Source organism: Periplaneta americana, chromosome 1 (genome assembly GCF_040183065.1).
Source record: "Periplaneta americana isolate PAMFEO1 chromosome 1, P.americana_PAMFEO1_priV1, whole genome shotgun sequence".
In the NCBI taxonomy this organism is placed as follows: Eukaryota; Metazoa; Arthropoda; class Insecta; order Blattodea; family Blattidae; genus Periplaneta; species Periplaneta americana.
The window spans coordinates 173,280,188-173,301,275 of NC_091117.1; the positions used below are offsets into that span (position 1 = coordinate 173,280,188).

Below are 21,088 nucleotides of genomic sequence, written 5' to 3' on the forward strand. Positions count from 1 at the left end.
TGTCCCAAGTTCTCTAATTCAGGAAAAAAATTCCTTTACATGCTGCAAAACTATAATACGACATCTATTCTAAGGTACTGGTACTCAACCTGAAGATTTTTCTTACTCTTAAAATTCATCACCTTTGTTTGATTTGAATCTGCGAACCTTAGAGCTAGTCAATCACTCGAATATTGATGACAACTGTAACAGAAGAAGATGTATGCAAGAATGGAGCTAAAAGAGATAAATGAAAATTATCATGATCGAACAGCCGACATACTTATTTACCAGAAAGACTTGGTGTTATTGTGATTCTTTCTTTTTCAATATTTCTTTCCAGAAAGGATTCCATTGATGAAATAAATGCTGAACTTTATGTATGACATTAGTAGGAAATATCTTTGAAAGAAAGCAAATAATTAATACAGAAACTTTGAAACAGGAGGAATAGAAAAAAATAGTCATTGGTATATGTACCGGTAACTTTTCAGTAAGCGTAAAAATTGAATACAATAAAAGTGACAGATAAGTAGAAGGGTAATGGTAGATAAGACAGAAGTAATCACAGAAAAATTTCCCTACAGTCGTTTTCTTCCTGTAAATAACTCAGTAGTTCCTGGTTAGAACTACTGTTCCATTGATGAGAGACTGTCATTTGAGTGAAAAATGGCTAGGATGTTGGATTACAGAGATGACAAAATTTGGTCCAACCTATTTCAGGGAAATAAGTCCGTGATTCTCTCTTATTATATCCAGTATAAAGACAAATTATTGTGATGAAAAAATATTGATTTATACATCTTCATGGAAATACACGTTCTTGTCTCCATAGTATCGAAAAGGTGGTTTTCTTCTAAACTACAGTACTGAAAGTATTATTTATTTATTTATTTATTTATTGTTTTTGCTTTTAGTATCGACGACTAAATTAATCAAAGAATGATGCATATGAAATGGAATCATCCTTACTAAATATTAAAATAATAACGAGTTTTTAATAAAAAGAAAAATGTAAAAGAAAATGTAACATGATATTTACAGAAAATTGGCTCTTAATAATTTTATTCTTGGACATGTTTCTAAAACAAAGTGACAAATGAAGCATTATGGATCAAATATCTAAGTGGTTCTGTCAAAAAATTATTATTCACAGAATTGTGTACTGGTATCTATTAATTTTTAACAATTAACGTTTCGGAGATAGATGAAGAAACGACATGAGTGCTATATAATAGGCCTATATATCTATTCAATAAGAAACTAAAGGAAAAATAACCATTAATAATGCCTTACAACACATAAATTGCACTAAATTTATCATATTCAGAATCCTTATAAATAAGAACCAATTTCTAAAAATCTATCACACTGACACTCAACCAAGAAAATAATTTCACGCAATTAAAGGAATCCTAATGAATCCCCTGTCACTTTTTAATGATTGTTTTTATTCGTTAAATAATTCTGTAAATAAAAAAATAAAAAATAATCTTTATGTAGGCCTAGTTATTTTCAGTTCCTATCTAACATGTATAATGAGTGTAATGACAAAATTATGTAACTTCACATAACAATATTTATAAAGTCATGAAATGTAACGTAAATAATTGCAATAATTAGAATTAATTCATTTTAACCAAGTAAAATAGGATTATAAAATATTAAGATAAAACTGGAAAAGATTTTTGATGTTGATTAAACTTAAATCTTACTTTTACCATGGTTGTCCACTACTTCTGTTAATTCTGCATTGTTTATTGTTGCTAGATAACCATTTAGACTTTGACAAACTTTCATTGCATTCTTGAAATTTTCCTGACTTTCTATGAAGATCAGTTCTCGGTCTGGCAACTTGACTGTTTCAACTAATTTCATAGTGTTGTTATCCGCTGAGAACAAAGCATAAAAATAAATTCATTTAATTAATGTACAAAAGAAGAAGAAACTGATTCATAATTAAAAGAAAAACTCTTGCCATTATTATTTAGGGCCTACTGCCAAAATATCTTCAGATCAAGGTAGCCCTAAACACTACAATTTTATTAGTAATTTAAGTATAGAAATACAATAATAATACAATATTAGCAATAGAGTAATAGAAACTTGCAATGAAACACAATTAAATTAATTGAAATAATGCTTAATTAAAATCTGACATGATCATTTGAGAACACAAAAATATTATATTACTGTTACATTGGAAATAGAAGAAAGTTTTGGTCGTTAAAATTAAAGGAGAATGTAGTATTATGACCCCTGTTATATGTTATGCTGTCTGCATTGTGCTTATAGGTAGCCTATCTGATCAAATCACTCTAATCTGGCTATCACAATTCATTTGTGCTAATGAGCTCTGCCTATAAACATTTTATACACTATGAATTCTTGTGTTTATTTTTCAGTATTATCTGTTATTAAATGTGTATTATAGAAAGTAATTTTTCTTGCTTTGTATGGTGTTAACTTGGATAGCCCACGCAAAAGAATATTTGTAGATTATAAGACAATATGGTCATGATCCCCGCTTTTTCGAAAGCTTTAGAAAAAAATCATACATTGATAGTTGTAAATAATAAAGTCAGTATTCATGAAAGTGTCAATTAAAATATTGTAAATAGTAAAGGTGGTGGTGGTGGGTGGTGGTGGTGGTGGTGGTGGCAGTGGCAGTGATGGTATCCATTCTTTGAAAGCGTTTGTTCCTACAACTTTCCCAAATATTCAAGTTTTTCCAATAAATCCACGAGAAATAATTACAGTTCTAAAGGAATTAAAATGTGAAAATTCTTTGGGGTAAGATGAAATTACAAGTAAAATATTAAAATCCAGTTCACAAATACACTGACTGACAGGGGCGGCTTTCGAAGAGGGGCTGCGGAGCTGCAGCACCCCCAGACATTTGTGGCTCTTGTCTCGTTTTATGTTGTGAAAAACATTTATTATACAGTCTCTATTTAGCGGCTCGAATTTTTTTAATTTTTCGCTCTCAATGACATGCACGCAATCGTTAGTGAAGTCACTTCCTCCCCTGGTGCTGCCAGAGCGAAACCAGAGACAAGGACTATGGGTGAAGCCACTTCCACCCCTGGAGCTGCCAGTCTCGTCTCGGATGCTTTGCACGTTAGTTTTACCCCTCCCCCTGCTATCCCTGGCCATGAATCCAGAGTTTACTGGTGCTGCAAAATTTGCAGCAGCTAGTCAGTAGCGCGCAGTTTTAAATACATTTTCTTTAATGTTGTGAGTATAACAAGTGCAACAATGTTTAATTCTGTACAATATTTACAGTCTATTCAGTTCAGTACCTTAACAATTCAGGAGAAATGTGAAATTAAGTGCCCATCAGTTGAATGTCGTAATGGAAAGAGCCGCTAAACAGAATAGCCTACAAAGCTCGCATATTTTTTGCTAATTTATCCAGTATCCCTGCTTTCTTCTCTCGATCTGTATTAGATTAATTTGTTTCAAAGACAATTCCATCAGCTGGGGCAACAAGATGGATTTAAAATAAGAACAGTAAATGTTGTTCATGGGAAGAAGGAGCCATTGCTAGAATGTTTTCAAACCATAATGGAATCTGAAACATCTAACATCACAATAAATGAGGCAAGCGCCCTGGTGCATACACTTGAAGATCCTGAATTCAATTTCTGGCTCAGTTTTTTTCATTTATTGATGTATCATGTATATATATATATATATATTATACAACCAACTACAACATCGCCAGTTAGATATTTCTAAGGTTCAAATCTGCATATAAAAAATTAAATTATGGTTTATTTAACGACACTCGCAACAGCAGGGGTTATATTAGCGTCGCCGGTGTGCCGGAATTTTGTCCGCAGGATTCTTTTAAATGCCAGTAAATCTACTGACATGAGCCTGTCTCATTTAAACACAACTTAAAGATAAGGCGCATGGAACTAATCTTTAAATAAAGTAAGTTGTGAGGTCCACATTACATGGTTGTAAATGTTGACATCAAATATATATAAAAAAATAATATAAAAAATAAAGTAAGTTGCTTGGTTTATTTTTGAATGCAGCCCCCCTTAACTCAATATCCACGAGCCGCCACTGCTGACTGACAAAAAAAAATCACGCACCAAGAAGGAGTTGTCGTTTTGCTGCAAACCTCTGCATACAGTTACATCTCAGGGAGATAGTCAAATGATTAGCATCGTAACATAATTTGTTGAATGGTGTTGCCACCAGAGGTCGTGAACCTGCTATCATCCGTGGCCCATAAAAGGGCTTGCACAGGCTACTCGAACGTAGTGGACTGTTGTTTCCAGTTGCGTAAAACTCGTCGATCATTTGACATGCCTCTACGATGCAATCGAAGAGACTTTACCCAGTTAACGGAGTTTGAGAGAGGGTGCATTGTTGGAATGCGCGAGGCTGGATGGTTGTATCGGCGAATCGCCAGCCACATACGCTGTTCTGACCAGATTGTCAGGATGTGTTTGGACCAGTGGATGCGTGAGGGCACGCACACACAGCGACTGGGCTCAGGACGCCCTCGACTGACCACCAGGAGAGAAGATAGTCGAATCCTCCGACAAGCCCGAACAGATTCAACTGTGTCGTTGCCCGCCATCCTGAGACAGGTAGCACCGTCATTACAGGCCCCTGTGTCTGCCCGAACCATTTCCAGGCACTAGGCTGAAGGAAATTTGGTCTCACGTCGCCCATTACGTGTCCTGCCATTGACACCCGTCCACCGTCGCCTCTGTTTGCAGTGTGTCGTGAGCGACAAACCGGGATTGCTGAAGACTGGAACCGGGTTGTCTTTAGTGACGAATCCAGGTTCCCTTTGAGCTCTGACGACGGTCGTGTTCGTGTCTGGAGACCTCATGGTGCACGCCTCAATCTTACATTTGCTGTGGCGCGACACACCGCAGCCACTGCTAGCGTGCTGGTCTGGGGGGTCATCACGTATGACAGCCGGTCATCCCTAGTAATGATACGAGGGTCAATAACAGCGCAGCGATATGTGCAGAATATCCTTTAGTCACATGTGTTGCCACTCACGGCAGGATTTCCAAGAGATCTTTTCCAGCAGGATAATGCTTGGCCGCACACAGCAAGGATGTCACAGGAATGCCTCTGTAACATTGTCACACTTCCATGGCCTGCACGATCACCAGAGTTGTCACCAATCGAACATTCTGGGATCATCTGGGACGCCAACTTCAGCAGCCTAAGGGTTTACCAGATATAGAGAACCAGTTGCGGCAAATATGGACAGATATGCCGCAGGATACCATATGAAATCTGTATGCCTTTATACCCGCCCGTATTACAGCTTGCATCCAAACTAGAGGTGGACAAACAGGGTACTAGAGCCTCAATCCAGGTGGTCAGTTTTCAGCAATAAAATTATTATTTTGCTCTAATATTGTAATCATTTACATACATCAATGTTACGATCATCCACATCAGGTTTCATGCAATTCCGACAACTCCTTCTTGGTGCGTGATTTTTTTGTCAGTCAGTGTAATAACCAAGTCCCTATCTTATTTATGAAAATTTTCAATGTTTCTCCAGAGAGACTGAAATATTCAGTTATGATTCCTTTATTCAAAAAAGGAGATAGAACCTCGCCCGAAAACTACAGGCCCATATCCTTTCTACCAGTCTTTTAATACTTTCTTTGTTCTTAAATTATACAATAAATTGGCCCATCTTTATTAATTAGGTAATTTTTTAGTACTTTGATTTTATTGTAACTGTAAATTTGACATTAATTGTAATTTTAATTTAAACTGTATTCGTAATATTGTAGCTGTAATCACCTGACAGAGCGGAAGAGAAGGCCTGATAACTTTAGGTTTCCGAGAAAGTTATATATAAGAGAATATATCATCACCTTGACAGGTATAACATTCTTATCCCAGAACAATTGGATTCAGGAAGAATAAATCAACTGAGCAAGCAATATTTAATTTAACTGACAAAATTCTGGAAGCAATTAATAAAAAATTACAAGTGGAAGGGATATTCTGTGATCTCTGCAAAGCTTTCGATTGTAATACTCATAAAATTATACTACAGAAATTAGAATATTACAGTATGGAATTAAAGGCATATGCCTTTTTGAAATCTATGAATAACCTTCTCCTCTACTAATTAAAAAAAAAAAAACATGTTAACATTCTGCAAAAAGATATGTAGACAATGATGTCAATATTAATTGGAATATGAAAAGAATGTTGAGATATATGTCGTAATTAGTAAATTAATTAGCAATTTAAACACTGTACCTTTCTCACATACAAATGGCTGTGTTCTGTTGCAAGGTAAATCAACTAATATAGGTCGATTTGGATTGTGACTGTTCAGAATAAGGCAATCATGACCACCTCGACGTTTCGGTCTGGCCCATGGAGGAAACTCTCTTCCTTCCTTACGTGGTGGAATGACTTCTCCAGATGATATCCAGTGCCACTCATTGTCTACAATATGACCACCAATCCAGACATCTGGGATATCTGGAAGACGAACACTGTGTCCTTTAGCAATACAGGTAGCTTTCAAAACGAAACAAAGTTATTGTAACACATTATGGTATCAGGTCTACCTTGGGGGGGGGGGGACACCACTTAAGTGGGGGTCCCAGGCGCCAGGGAGTCCGGCCCTATTCTTAGATATTTTAGATTCACAAAAAAGTTCTTTTACATGACTGAAGAATTCTGTTAAATCACATATTATTGAAATAGTAATTATGTTTTCAACAAGTTTGAAGAAGTAAGCTGATATTGAAGGGTTATTTCCTTCTTTGTGGGGACATTATAATAAAATTTCCTTAGCTTGTTGTCTTAGTACTGTACTAATTAAATTACAGAATTTCAACATTCATTAAACTATCGCTGAGGGGGAGAGTTCTTACAAAAGTTTGTGGGGGGACACAATTCTTATGGGCGCGGGAAGTTCTGGTTGCGTATATATTTAATGTATCAAAGAGAGAGTCATTTATTATATATTATATGCAAATACAGAGTGAGTTTTAAGTCCACCGACAAACTTCAGGGGGTGATTCCTGACTGAAAATGGAGCACAAAAGTTCATATCACTTTGTGTGCGGAAATGCATTGTTTCCACAGTAGATGGTACTGACGACATTCTCTCATAACTTGCAGTGTGCGTTTTGTGTGTTGCAGATAGTGTGATTTAAGCAACGTAGAAGCACAATGGTCCGGTATTCATTCCAGGAACAAGCCACGATGGTGTTCGTGTACGGCCAAGCAGATGGAAACGGTCGAGAGGCAGCATGGATGTACCGAGCCACATATCCTACAGACTATACATTTTCAGAAATAAGGTGATATGAACTTTTGTGCTCCATTTTCAGTCAGGAATCACCTCCTGAAATTTGTCGGTGAACTTAAAACTTACCCTGTATGTATTACAGTAGAACTTGATTATAGCGACCTCGTTTTGTGCGACACCTCGCCTATAACGTCAAATATTCTGTGGTCCCAATTAATTCCCCATAAGACATATGCTTTTCTACCTTGCTTAATACAACAAACGTATATGCGTCTGCCTCGCATATGTCATTTTCAACTTCGGTTTGGAATACGATTTTCTAAGAACCAAAGTATTTTAAGATATATTTTGTTGAAATCTGGTAACCTGGCATATTCTTTACTGTCCCCTTCTGCCATAGACCCCTGGAATGCAGGCAGATTCCCCACCCCATTGTAACCCGCCCGAATTCATGTGGTATTAACGGTAACTGCTTGCGATCAATTTCGATAGGAAGTTTTCACTAAATGGATGCATTTTAACGAAGTATGGCCACTAAAAGAAGAGTTTTAACATTGGAAGAAAAAGTTAAAGTGATTCATCAAATTGAGAAAGGAATTAAAATAGCTTACATGTGTCGTGAGTTTGGCCTAGTTAATTTCACAATTCAAACGATTTGGAAGAGCAAGGTTAAAATTGTTGCTGCATTTGAACAGAATGGATCGAAGCTAGAGGAGGGAGCAGTGAAATTGTAGCTGAAATTATGAACATACTCGTATAACGTAATTTAGAAAGTGTGTATTGGACAAGTAGGAGACAACAGAGTAAAATGACTGATTACTTGACTCCTAAGTAAAGAAGTTTAGTGAGTACGGAACAAACTGTTTTAATACAGAAAACTGTATTTATAAGTGAGGGGCTTAGAACAAAAAGCAGGTAAGTGACATTATTAAAAAAAATGAGGCAAGTGCGTGTTGTGATAGCCTAAAAGGATGTTTCTTTGGGATAAAATCAGGTAAGTGATCACACTGTGCAGTGCTGCTACATGGGCGTCATTTCACCAAACTAGTGTATAATATTCCATTGCATGTACAACTTTAACTGTAATTTTCTCAAAGCTAGGTTTCTGTCACTTACCTGCTTTTTGCTCTAAGCTCCTCAATTGTATGTGCACTTTATTATGTTCATGGTAGGCTTAAAAGTGAATACATAAATCTAAAATAAGCCTAATTAAGTTTGTTATTTTTCATTTTCCACCTCACTAGACTGATACTACTAATCTCGGTTACTACGACACTCGTTTATAACAACATAATGTTCAAGGTCCCTTGGATGTCGTTATAACCAAGTTCTACTGTATTTGAAATAATATACACATGCAACATTTGAAACGCTTGCAATACTTGTTAATGAAAACCAATATTTTTATCAACTCCAATGTTGTGTCCCTTGTTTTAATCAGGAGGGAAATGGGATCATAGACAAGAAAAGCAGAAGTTTAGCAATGAAATGTAATATGAAGGAAATATTGTTGATTGTTAAATAAAATTTATTGAAATATATTTGTAACTAGCTTACATGAAAGGGAAAACGAGAACTACACAAAGAAATAAGGTAAAATTTTCTAGATGCAGCCCAAGAAGTGGAGGAAGCTGGGGATGATACTAGTTTGCAAGAGAGAAAGAGAAGGAATACGAAAGGGATATGAAGAAACAAAATGGTGTGTATGGCTGAAACACACTGGAAATAGGTGAAGAAACTTACGAGGCTACAGCCTGGAGATAATTTGCTACCAATATGGGAGGAACTCTTGTGATGTCCGAACCAAACAAGATACTGATTCTCTGAGAGCATAGTAAGAAATACTTGAGATACTCAAACTGAGACAGGCGATTTGGCAATGTGAGAGAGGAACCACCTCAAGGTGCTCTCAATTCCTTTGTCCACTAACTTCGGGAATTATGGAGTTACGAGAAGGAGGTCTTCAGTGTCGAAGCTGTGTCTTCGGTATCAAATATAGGGAGCTCGCTAATGAGTGAGTAAGATAGGTAGTCGACTATGGACAGATCAATTGCTAGCAGTACGTTCATTGAAATGTTACAAGTATCTGGGAACATTCACGAAAAGGTATGGTTGTCCAGAGACTTGTTGAGGATCAGGAAGAAGGATATCTCTCGAGAAGATCTACCGAAAAATTAAGGTTGACCAGAGTCTTGGTTGGAGGTAGAGTGACCTCTCTGATAAAAAAGCAGGGATGTCTTCTGAGGTCTGGGAATTTTTGCTAGCAATTTATATAAACTTCTAAGCCCCGTGATTTTCACTCAGAATGTATTGAACTTTTACGAATATGAGCATTACTTCTCTTTGATCAGAGTAAGTAGGTTCTGAAAGCTTCCAGAAAACTGGCATGCAAGGGAAAATTTGCTGGAATCATAGAAGATTAAGATAAAAAGTAGCCAGAAATGTAAGAGTGAATGTTCAATGAAAGACTGATATGAAAGAAGGTGATATACAGTATTTTGATCGACAGCTACATAGAGAATCCACAACATTTTTCTCCAATAGTAATGAAATTCTGTTCAACTGTGCACCATCCTCAAAGAATACTCACTCACTCACTCACTCACTCACTCACTCACTCACTCACTCACTCACTCACTCACTCACTCACTCACTCACTCACTCACTCACTCACTCACTCACTCACTCACTCACTCACTCACTCAGATCAGTAAGTTGGTCTGTTGGTAGATTTTGAACGGTTATAGTCAATTGACAGATAGATCATGCAACTAATTACCAACAATTCATTTATTCATTTGTATGTCCGTTAATTTTTCACTTACTCACTGAATTAGAACCCACATACTCATTTATATTGAAATCAGTATCAGGTTTTTTTATATAAAATAAATCTGGAACACTGTAACTGATAGACTGGTCAATTATGAGCAATTTTTTTTTTTTTTTTTTGGAAACTTGACATTTCAAATTAAAATTTAAAGAAACGTTCTTCCATTGATTAGCAGTGGCGTAGCATGAAATTTTGAGCAGGAGAAGCTAACTCAAGTTGTCTTTCATGTATGAGGAAACGTATTGCAAAAATACAGTCTTAAAATAAATAGTAGTCGATGTCAAGTCAGCAATCCTAAGATTGGTTGGAACCTCATAAGTAACACCAATAAGGCATCACCTCAGATGGTAGTAAAATATGATTTCATGGTTTACACATACTGAATCTCTAAGAAATAGGCACAAACGTATAATTTAATATTAGCTCACTCCCTGTCATATTTAGAGAAATCACAATATTAATGGTCAATAGATACAGTGTTAATAAAATTATGGCAATGAATGTTAAAATTTTTATCAGAAGATTATTTTTGACTACATAAATGTCAGAAACTGTTATTTCACTCATTATTTATTATATCAGCCACAGTGCACACTAACACTTCAACTGGACACAACTGACGAAAGGGATAACTCGGAAGCTAAATTCTTTCCAATGCCAAAACTAGCTTCTTGCGAGTCTTGTGACCAGGGATGGAAAATCTGCGGGGTGCGTTACACACAAGAATGCGTGAAAGAAACGAATTTGCTTGTAGATGCAGTGGAGGGGATTGGAAGTTGGTGTGTGCAGGCTTCATGTTTACTGCTGCATCACAACATTTAATGCATAAATATAAATTGTATTAAAATTAATAAATAATTTTGTGTTTTAAACTGCAGGTTTATTATGGAGTTAATAACTGGGGAAGCTGAGCTTTTTAGCTTGCATTGACGCTACGCCACTGTTGATTAGATAGATGAATTTGCTGTACTTTGAGTTTTCTCACTTAAAAAGTTAGCCTTTTAATTGCTACGCAAATAACAGTAAATGCGCTCTCAACTTACTGTGACTTTTATCAGCAATGAATCTCGCCATGTCAGTGTTTGTTAATGTAACAAGAGATGCACCAACTTCCTGACATTCCTCAGCAGCTTCTCTCCACGTCATTCTCTGAGGATAGAAGGTGTAGACACGACTTTCATATTCTATTGCTATTGGTTCCAATAAGAAGGTGGTATCCACAGTCCCTGCAACGTACGAGTATTAATATCTTCTGGTTAAGCAGGCACAGATAGTATCTTCAGTATCATAAATACAGATTTTAACATACATATCTGAATTGTTTGAAAATAGCTCCTTTCTTCGTCTGATATATATTACTGAAATTCTCTCTAAAATAATACTCACTCAATTGTGTCTAAATACTTTGTCACTGTTTTATGTCCAAACTAGCAAATTATAGAGTTACTGTACCTGTCTCACAGATAAATCTTTGCGCAATGTCGCACTGAGTATCCACAAAAACAGGAGCCCCTGATCCACCCCTGTTTATGGCAAGACAATTATGGTCTGGGAGAGTAGGAACACTTATCCAGGGTGGGTAACCGTTGCGTTCTGGAGTGGATGGTATCTCTTCTCCTGTATGTTCCCACTCCCAAATGCCATCTCTCAGAACTCCTCCCAGCCAGAGCTCGTAATATTCTACAAATATATTAACCATATATTTAAAATTAATCGAACTTTGCCTTTACATTTCTGCAATTTACGTTTTTCCCCCATGCACACAATTTTTAATCTATTTAGTCTTCCTATATATTAGAATGCAATATATTATAATATATTATACTGGGTGTTCATTTCAAATTGTGTCATGACGTCACTGTTGGTGAGTCAGCGATTTGAAGCGAGTTTCAGCTTTTATGTCAGAGAAATTGCCTATTAATCAAGGCGTTCAATCTGAACTTAAGAACGTGTATGGTATAACTTGAACGTCGTAGCAACAGATGGCGGTCTGTACGGTCTGTGTGCTACCATAACCTCTTTCGAACTGTGTTTTGCGCGAGCAAGTCGTACCCAGGGTATTTGTTATCATCGGTTGCGTACGGCAACATTCCACAATACAAATCAAATGCTCCGTGTCCATGTTAACCATCGAAGTTAATGTCAACAAATACTGTACGTAAGTAATCGTCTTAACCCTCTCCCCATATCCCGACAGTACGAAAAAAACTCACCTCAGTACGTATTTCCAAACAGTTCACATTCCTGCCACTACAGGCGTTACCGTACGTATCGGTAAGTACTCTTCAGAATGAACGCCATACTTGGTAGGCAACTTCTCTTGCATATAGGTAATACGCCTTTGCAGAGGTGTAGGAAGATTGAATTCTCTAGGCTCATTGGCTAGCCACATGACGACATACAGCGAGCCATGACACACTTTGAACTGAACACCCAGTATGTATAATCATTCTTTTAATCTACATCATTTTTCCCTGGTTCTCTAAAAAGTGTAAAAAGACAGATTCGACTGTATTTACAGATTCCATCCGCCATAAAGTGCTGCTTGACACCTGAAAGGGTCGCTTAATTTGTTGCATTCATTATGCTTAGTTAACTTCCAATCTTCTCTCCATAAAGAAATTAACACATACTTACTTACTTACAAATGGCTTTTAAGGAACCTGCAGGTTGACTGTCGCCCTCACATTAAGCCCGCCATCGGTCCCTATCCTGAGCAAGATTCATCCAGTCTCTATCATCATATCCCACCTCCCTCAAATCCATTTTAATATTATCCTTCCATCTACGTCTCGGCCTCTCAAAGATCTTTTTCCCTCCGGTCTCCCAACTAACACTCTATATGAATTTCTGAATTCGCCCATACGTGCTACATACCCTGCCCATCTCAAACGTCTGGATTTAATGTTCCTAATTATGTCAGGTGAAGAATACAATGTGTGCAATTCTGTTTTGTGTAACTTTCTCCATTCTCCTGTAATTTCATCTCTCTTAACCCCAAATATTTCCCTAAGAACCTTATTCTCAAACACCCTTAATCTCTGTTCCTCTCTCAAAGTGAGAGTCCAAGTTTCACAACCATACAGAGGAACTGATAATATAACTGTTTTATAAATTCTAACACATAACAAACCCAATATAGTTGCCGATCTATTCAAGTCTTGAATGTGGGATTTGTACAGATATGATATAATTTACCCCTTGCAACTACAAATACTACTGGAAGAAGAAAATGGTATGTTATTAGCAATAGTTGAGTGACAGCAGAATAAAAATGATAAGTGAAATAGAAATAGAGAAAGCTGTACCGTAGTTCGTTTTGTCAAAGATCACACCAGTTAGAAACTAACAGATGTTTATGTTATGGTTGGGAAATGCAGAAAGGTTGCATTATATCTTACATCTAGATGTACAAATAAATAACAAAATTAAGCAAATTTTCTGACACATGATTAATCTCTTAAATGAGCCCACCTGAAAGATCTTGCTAGACTTTCAGTAGGTAATAGACAACTCTTCATGAACTGGAACTAATCCACAAAAATTGAATACAGTATTTAAGTTAACTGTTTAGGATCAATATATATTATTCAAAAAAGATCTAGACCACAAATTTCATACTGAAAATAATAATAAACATTGGACTAACTCATGCCTTAATTTTTAAAATAAAGTTAACTTTAAAGGTTTGTGTCTCAAAACTTATATTTTTTTGGTTAAATATATTTGTGTAACTGTGTCTAATTGCATGCACAGGGCATGTAGCACGTATGGGCGAATCCAGAAATGCATACAAAGTGTTAGTTGGGAGGCCGGAGGGAAATAAGACCTTTGGGGAGCCCAAGACGTAGATGGGAGGATAATATTAAATAGATTTGAGGGAGATGGGATATGATTGTAGATACTGGATTAATCTTGCTCAGGATAGAGACTGATGGAGAGCTTATGTGAGGGCGGCAATGAATCTCTGGGTTCCTTGCGAGCAACCAAGCAAGCAAGCAAGAAGCGTCTAATTTTATTGCAAATGGAAGATAATACAGTATTATATCGACTCAACTTTCCAGATTTCAAAGTTAACATACTGGCACATCAAACCCATTCGAGATGTTATAATAATTTCGAGATAGAAAATGTTGTATGTTCCACTAATTTCTTTGTAATAACCTGTCTGAATTACAACAGTGTAATCTACTTCCTTAAAATAGGATTTGCATACCTACATCAGTTTATAGGGCTATACTATAAGTTGCACATTTACAGGAAATAATTTTCGTTTCTTCCGAATAACAAAAGTTTTCACAAAGTCTTGGCATTTCCCTTTGTCTTCACCTCCATTCCTCCTTTCTATCTCATGGAAGAATTAATGCAAACACTAACCTCTAGTGAGAGAAGCTAAGAACCGTGACTGCACAAGATCAGAAGCTAGAGCGAGATGGTAGCCACTTGAACGGCAGAGTGCAGCTGCTTCAAGCCATGGTACTCGTTCATTGTAGACAATATAGGCACGTCCATCGTGTACTCTTTTGTCTTGAATCTTGAGGACTAAGAATTGTAAGAAATATAATGATTGTCGGCATTACACAATTTCTCATATTATGAACAGTACCGGCAACAACAGACTTTCTTTTCGTAGTTCACAAACATAAAAAGTAAAACAAAATAAAAAGTACGTATCTTCACACACGATATTAATTTTAAATTACAGTCGTTTTACGAAGAACATTGCAATATCATCCACAAATTGAAACAATAAGTCTTGATGTACTAGACCTAGTTACCATAGATATTACAATACAATTACTTGTCCTGTTGGCAATATAGACGTATTCAATAAAAAAATGTTTTACCATGGTTACTAAGTTTTTAAAATATAGTCCAGGAAAAATAATAGGAACTTTGTAATTCTTTTGTAAATATTAACTGTCGGCATGTAAAAATAAAACAAATTGTTCCTAATTTAATAGCCTATCTTTTTTACAAACTGTACTGAAGAACTGTTCCAGAAAAACCCCAGTTCACAATTCTGAATGTATGCAAACTTGGAGTTTCCTCCAAGTGTACTGCTTCAGAGAAGTTTTGTTTATAAGAGCAATGTTTGCATCCATATTTTTAATCCATTCCTAATTCGAACGCATACAAAGAAATGTGGGGAAGATGAAACCATTATGATAGCGAATTTATTAATCATCCAAGATGAGTTGGTCCTCTGCCATGAAGCTGAATTTGCGAAAAGTGATTTAAAGTGAATTAATATACATTAACAATATATAGAGAATTCATAAAATTAGGGACAGTTTGTTTCCTTTTCTCTATCAATTTTTCAAGTTTACAAACAAAAAAAACTCACACCAGAGCTATTAATCAGCTGTATTATGATAAGTTTACTTACTTTTTTCACAAATGAAACTTAATGCTGCATTACAGGTTGCTGCTGTAAATCGGATGTCATTTGTTTTATGCATGTCCAACAGAAGACAATCAGCTTTATTTTTTGGACGGCGGGATACAGGATTCCAAGGAGGAAACCCCTCGTCATCCAGTTCCATTGGGATTTTTTCTCCAAATTGCAGCCATTGCCAAGTTCCTTTCACAAATCGACCACCAATCCACAGTCTTCGAACTACGACATGAATGAAGTATAATTTTTCTCTTAGATTTCATAATTAAGTCAAATATGAAAGCAAATCTGTTTTTTAAAGGGAAAACGCCACTTTCTAGTGGCGAAAGCAAAAACCATACAAAGAATTATGACAGTGCTCTAATAAATACCTACATATTTATTAAATTCAAATACTGTTTTTATTTTCTCCCATATTTTTAACTAATGATATAAAACTATATTTAGCTTCATAATTCGTTACTTCGTAGTTATGAATAGTGAATATGTTGCAAACTAATTCCTATCTGTCATCTCTACAGTTCACTGTTGAGCAATATCACTACTGAACAATTCAAAAGTGTAGCATATTAATAGAACCTGAAGATATCACAAATTAATAGTACAACTAAATATGGAGTATCCGAATCAATATATATATCGGAAAATATTTATTATAGACACTTCCAATTTACTCCTTCTCTCAAAGTTTCATCCATATATTTATATATTTTTAAATTACCGGTACATTTAATAAAGAACAATATTTACGGTAATGAAACATTGAGAAAACCTGATGAAGTAAGTAAATGAATTTTTATTTTATAAAAACTGCAATACTTAATAAACTCAATGAAATATTGTAGTAAAATTTAACTAAACCAATTATATATATTTTTCTGATCAAATTTTGGCCAGTGTATGAATTTGGGGAGCTACAGTGAGAAGTAGAATCCTCTGTGCTAACTGTGTTAACCACATGTTATCCCTGTACTGGCTGGATGATAAGTAGTTCATCACTATTAAGGTATGTGGATGTAAGGCCAGCAGATACTTTGACTACATGGACTGAATTAACTGGTGTGACTGAAATGTACTGGCAATTTTTCTGAGTAAAATGAGATGACTGGTCTGAAGCGCGTCTCACACAACAGTATTTTGAATAATGTCAATAATATTGATCATTACACTAAACTGGCCAACTGACAGTATAAGAAATCATATTAATTACTGATGATCAAAAAATAGAATATCGAACGTCGGTATTTGCGATACTGAGAGCAATACTGATCGGAACATGTGAGGCAGACAATGATCACACTTTGCTACTATGCATGATAGAAAAAGAAATCCAGAAATAAGAGAATGTGCGAAACTTCATAAAGCTTTATTTCCATCTACAAAGAGTCGTAAAAATTGTGGGATAAAAAGTCAAAGGATATTTGAAGAAATGAATGCCGTTTTAGATTAACTAAAGGTAATTTTGAAAACAATTAAACCAGAAACCTCCATGGTTGATGTTAACAAAAAATTAGTTAATACTCCTCTAAGTTAGTAAACAATAACAGTGACATCACAGAAGAAATTAATAGAAGAATACAAATAGCCAATAGAAGCTACTTTGGTTTAAAAAAAACAATTTAAATCTAAATTGCTCTCTCGTGGAACTAAATGCAGAATCTATAAAACATTAATTAAGCCATCTCTTATGTATGCCTCCGAAACTTGGGCTATGACAGAAACTGATATCCAACGCCTTTATATATTTGAAAGGAAGATATTACGTAAAATTTTTGGCCCTATTAACGATTATAATGGAGGAGACTAAGATATAATAATGAGTTATATGACCTCTACAAATCCCCTGACATTATACAATCGATCAGGATTTCAAGACTAAAATGGGCAGGGCATATAAGAAGGATGGAAGAGAACAAGATACCCAGAAGAGTATTGGAGTACAAAGTCGAGGGAAGGAGGAGAGCAGGAAGAACAAAGCTTGAGGACTGCATACGGAAAGATGTTCAAAGGCTTGGAGTGAAGAATTGGTGGATTGTAGCCAGAGATAGGGACGAATGGCAAGGAATCCTGAAAGAAGCCGAGGCTCGACCCGGGCTGTAGTGCTACCGATGATGATGACTCCTCTAAGTAATTTGATAAATAATTTAAAAACATCAAAGTCTTCAAGTATGTGAGTTAAAAATGTTTATTTTTTATAATGTATATACTTCGCGTTCATACAAATTTTCCATTACAATTTTGCTAATTGTTTGGTGCAATTATGAAAGAAAATGTAAGCATCTCAAATATCCTTCCAGTCACTAAATATTAAAGACTAATCTTTTATTTTCCGAAATTCATATATTCAAGAATGTATTTTGTTTATGCTAATCAAAAGAGCTAACATCTTCAAAAACATATTTTCATTCATTCTAAAATAGGTTTGAAAGTTATTCATGTCAATCAGCTTTATTTTAATCACAAGATTCAGGTGCATATACTGATCTTTTGAATCCATTTCTTGACATTCTTTCAACTCGTTTCTTAATAACATTGTTAAAATTATCGGAATACAAGCTGTCTGTCTGTTAGCCATGGTGCTTATAGATCCAGAAATTCTTTAATCACATAAACGTATGGCCATGGAAAGATGTACATTTGCATCAATCACTTTCACAACTCACCGTTACTGGTACTATTAAAGTAAAAGACTTCATCAATATCTCTCAGCACTGCCAAGTGGCCGTCTTCCTGCTTGCAGATGTCAGTTGCTTTATCCCATGTTTCTGGCTTTTCATGAATGGTAAAGTTACGATCACCAATAACTACCACTGAAACGACAGGTACAGCTGCAGGCTCATCTAAAACATAAGATAAGACCTACTCATTTTCCTTTTGTACAATATTATTTTAAATAGGAATATATTGAAAATTTACTGAAAGGAAGACCCGTGGAAGAGATCCTTTTAAACTTGGTTTCGGTTTTGTTATTATGAAATAAAAAAAAATTACAAATATTTTGAGTTAATGTATAATAAAAATTGGACGAAAACTGAACAATACAGGATTACAGCTGTATTAGTTGCAATTTTTTCTATTAGATAGTTCATCTATTGGAATTCCAGATTTGCATCTTAAAAAATCATAACACCTAACTTCAGTAACTGTCCACACCTGTGGAGTAACGGTTAGCGCGTCTGGCTGCGAAACCAGGTGGCCCGGGTTCGATTCCCGGTCGGGGCAAGTTACCTGGTTGAGGTTTTTTCCGGGGTGTTCCCTCAACCCAATACGAGCAAATGCTGGGTAACTTTCGGTGCTGGACACCCGGACTCATTTCACCGGCATTATCACCTTCATATCATCCAGACGCTAAATAACCTAGATGTTAATACAGCGTCGTAAAATAACACAATAATAATAATAATAATAATAATAATAATAATAATAATAACTTCAGTAACTTCTTTGTATTACGTTATACGAGTATATTTTAGTTTTCTACTTACATCCAGTGGTTTAGTTGGACCAGAAAGTACAGAAATGCCGTTCCAGAAAACAAAATGTATGCATATTGGAAATATGACACCCTGTAGAATCCATTCATCTAAAGCTAAATTTATAAATTGAATTCCTGCAAATACATTTTCCAACTACATCACTCCTTATATCAATGTTTTGTATTTATTTAAATGTAACTATCTTTACTTATTTCTACTTATATATTGTCTGTATTTCTCTTTGTCTATCTTTTCTATCTATACTTCTCTTGAAATGTCAGCATATTGCATTTATTTTTAACATGATAAATGAGACAATAGTATGCACGGTATTTATCTTACGATATATACTGCTCTCATAAACTGACTTAGCATATTGGGAATTCAACCAATGGCTTTCCCAAAACACGCTAAGAAATGTTTCACACTTTTTATCTCGAAAAGGAAGCAAAAACGAGCAAAATTGTATTCAACTTTTTGGTTTGAAATATCTCAAAGAATAATCTCCTGAAATTAATGACATTATTACGGTTAACTTTGTATATTGAAAGAAAAAATGAATATTACAAATTAATTAATTTCACTGACTCACTGATATAAAGCACGTCTATTTCTTATGAGCAGCTACATAAAACACAGTCAGTAATTGGGCTGATATTCTTATTTCAAAGATCTTTAATTTTTCTCTGATGTTATGTTATTGAAAGGGCACTTTGATAGCCATAATGCTTCAAAAGATTTGCTTGTCGATATTTTACGTGAGATGAAGTCACCATAAACGCAGTGAGGAATCTATTTCAGGCTTCTTTTAAGGAGCAATGAACACAGAGTTCTCATGCTATCTATGCTTTTCGAAACAGTTTTTGTGCCAGAACAATTGACACTATCTGTGGATTCCAAAACAGTTTTTGTGCCAGAACGATTGACACTATCTGTGCATTCCGAAACAGTTTTTGTGCCGGAATGATTGACACTATCTGTGCATTCTGAAACAGTTTTTGTGCCAGAACGATTGACACTATCTGTGCATTCCCAAACAGTTTTTGTGCCAGAACAATTGACACTATCTGTGCATTCCGAAACAGTTTTTGTGCCAGAACGATTGACACTATCTGTGCATTCCGAAACAGTTTTTGTCTCATAACAATTGACACTATCTGTCCATTCTGAAACAGTTTTTGTGCCAGAACAATTGACACTATCTGTGCATTCCGAAACAGTTTTTGTGCCAGAACAATTGACACTATCTGTGCTTTCCGAAACAGTTTTTGTACGAGACAGAAGGAATATGAAAGATAGGGATGGAAGACTCCGTGCATGCGTAGAAAAACACTCTTTCCACGCTATTCCATTTTCAGAAACGTAAGGTTTTCAAATTAAAAGAATGACGTAATTATATTTTGTAAGTATCATATATTAAAATAAAATAAGAATAAAGCAAGAAACTCTAAGAATAATTTTATTTATAAAGCTTACGTTCCTCTTACAAATAATTTATCTTTTCTTCAGAAACCAATACTAAGCATATACACTTGAACCAATATTTTTGTTGAGTTGTAGTGAGACATTCCCCCACTGCTCTGACGTCATCAGAGCACACAGCTATAATGTCAGAACTCTAACAACGTTGATATACCTATTAATGATTAAGGATTTCAATGAGTGTATAAAGCAATGCACGAAACTGATGGAATTTCTTTTTATTTTTTTCCTTTCTTTAACTGGTTTATTTTACGACGCTTTATCAACTGCGATGGTTATCTAACTTCTGAGTGAAATGAAGGTAATAATGCCAGCGAAATTAGTCCAGGGTCCAGAGCTGAAAGTTACCGAACATTTGCTCTTAATGAGTTGAGGGAAAACTCCGGAAAAAATCTCAGGTAACTTGTCCCAACCAGGATATGAACCTGAGTGGAACTTCCTTTCAGACCCTAAAACCAGAGGGCAGAAACGGAAAATGAACTCGAGTCCACGTGGTTCACATTCAGCAACTAGCGTGTTAATTACTATACCAAGACTGTGGTCGTTTTATAATATAAATTACATATTAAATACAACATACACTATTATACACAAAATACTTCCTCAAAAGATCCAAACAGAGATTATTGTTACTATTAACAAACCAT

The 21,088-nt window shown here is 35.5% G+C and overlaps 1 protein-coding gene across 1 annotated transcript in view; it reads right to left on the minus strand.

Moving 5' to 3' along the window:
* Positions 1–21,088, minus strand: part of LOC138694716 (C-type mannose receptor 2-like) — a 30,507-nt gene that overhangs the window by 6,241 nt on the left and 3,178 nt on the right. The window contains exons 4-10 of the mRNA XM_069818742.1: positions 18,147–18,323; positions 15,475–15,705; positions 14,463–14,627; positions 11,538–11,765; positions 11,129–11,311; positions 6,247–6,474; positions 1,695–1,871 (exon numbers count right to left, since the gene is read on the minus strand). Of these exons, the coding sequence (XP_069674843.1) occupies positions 1,695–1,871; positions 6,247–6,474; positions 11,129–11,311; positions 11,538–11,765; positions 14,463–14,627; positions 15,475–15,705; positions 18,147–18,323 (1,389 nt within the window). The remainder of the gene's footprint in view (positions 1–1,694; positions 1,872–6,246; positions 6,475–11,128; positions 11,312–11,537; positions 11,766–14,462; positions 14,628–15,474; positions 15,706–18,146; positions 18,324–21,088) is intronic.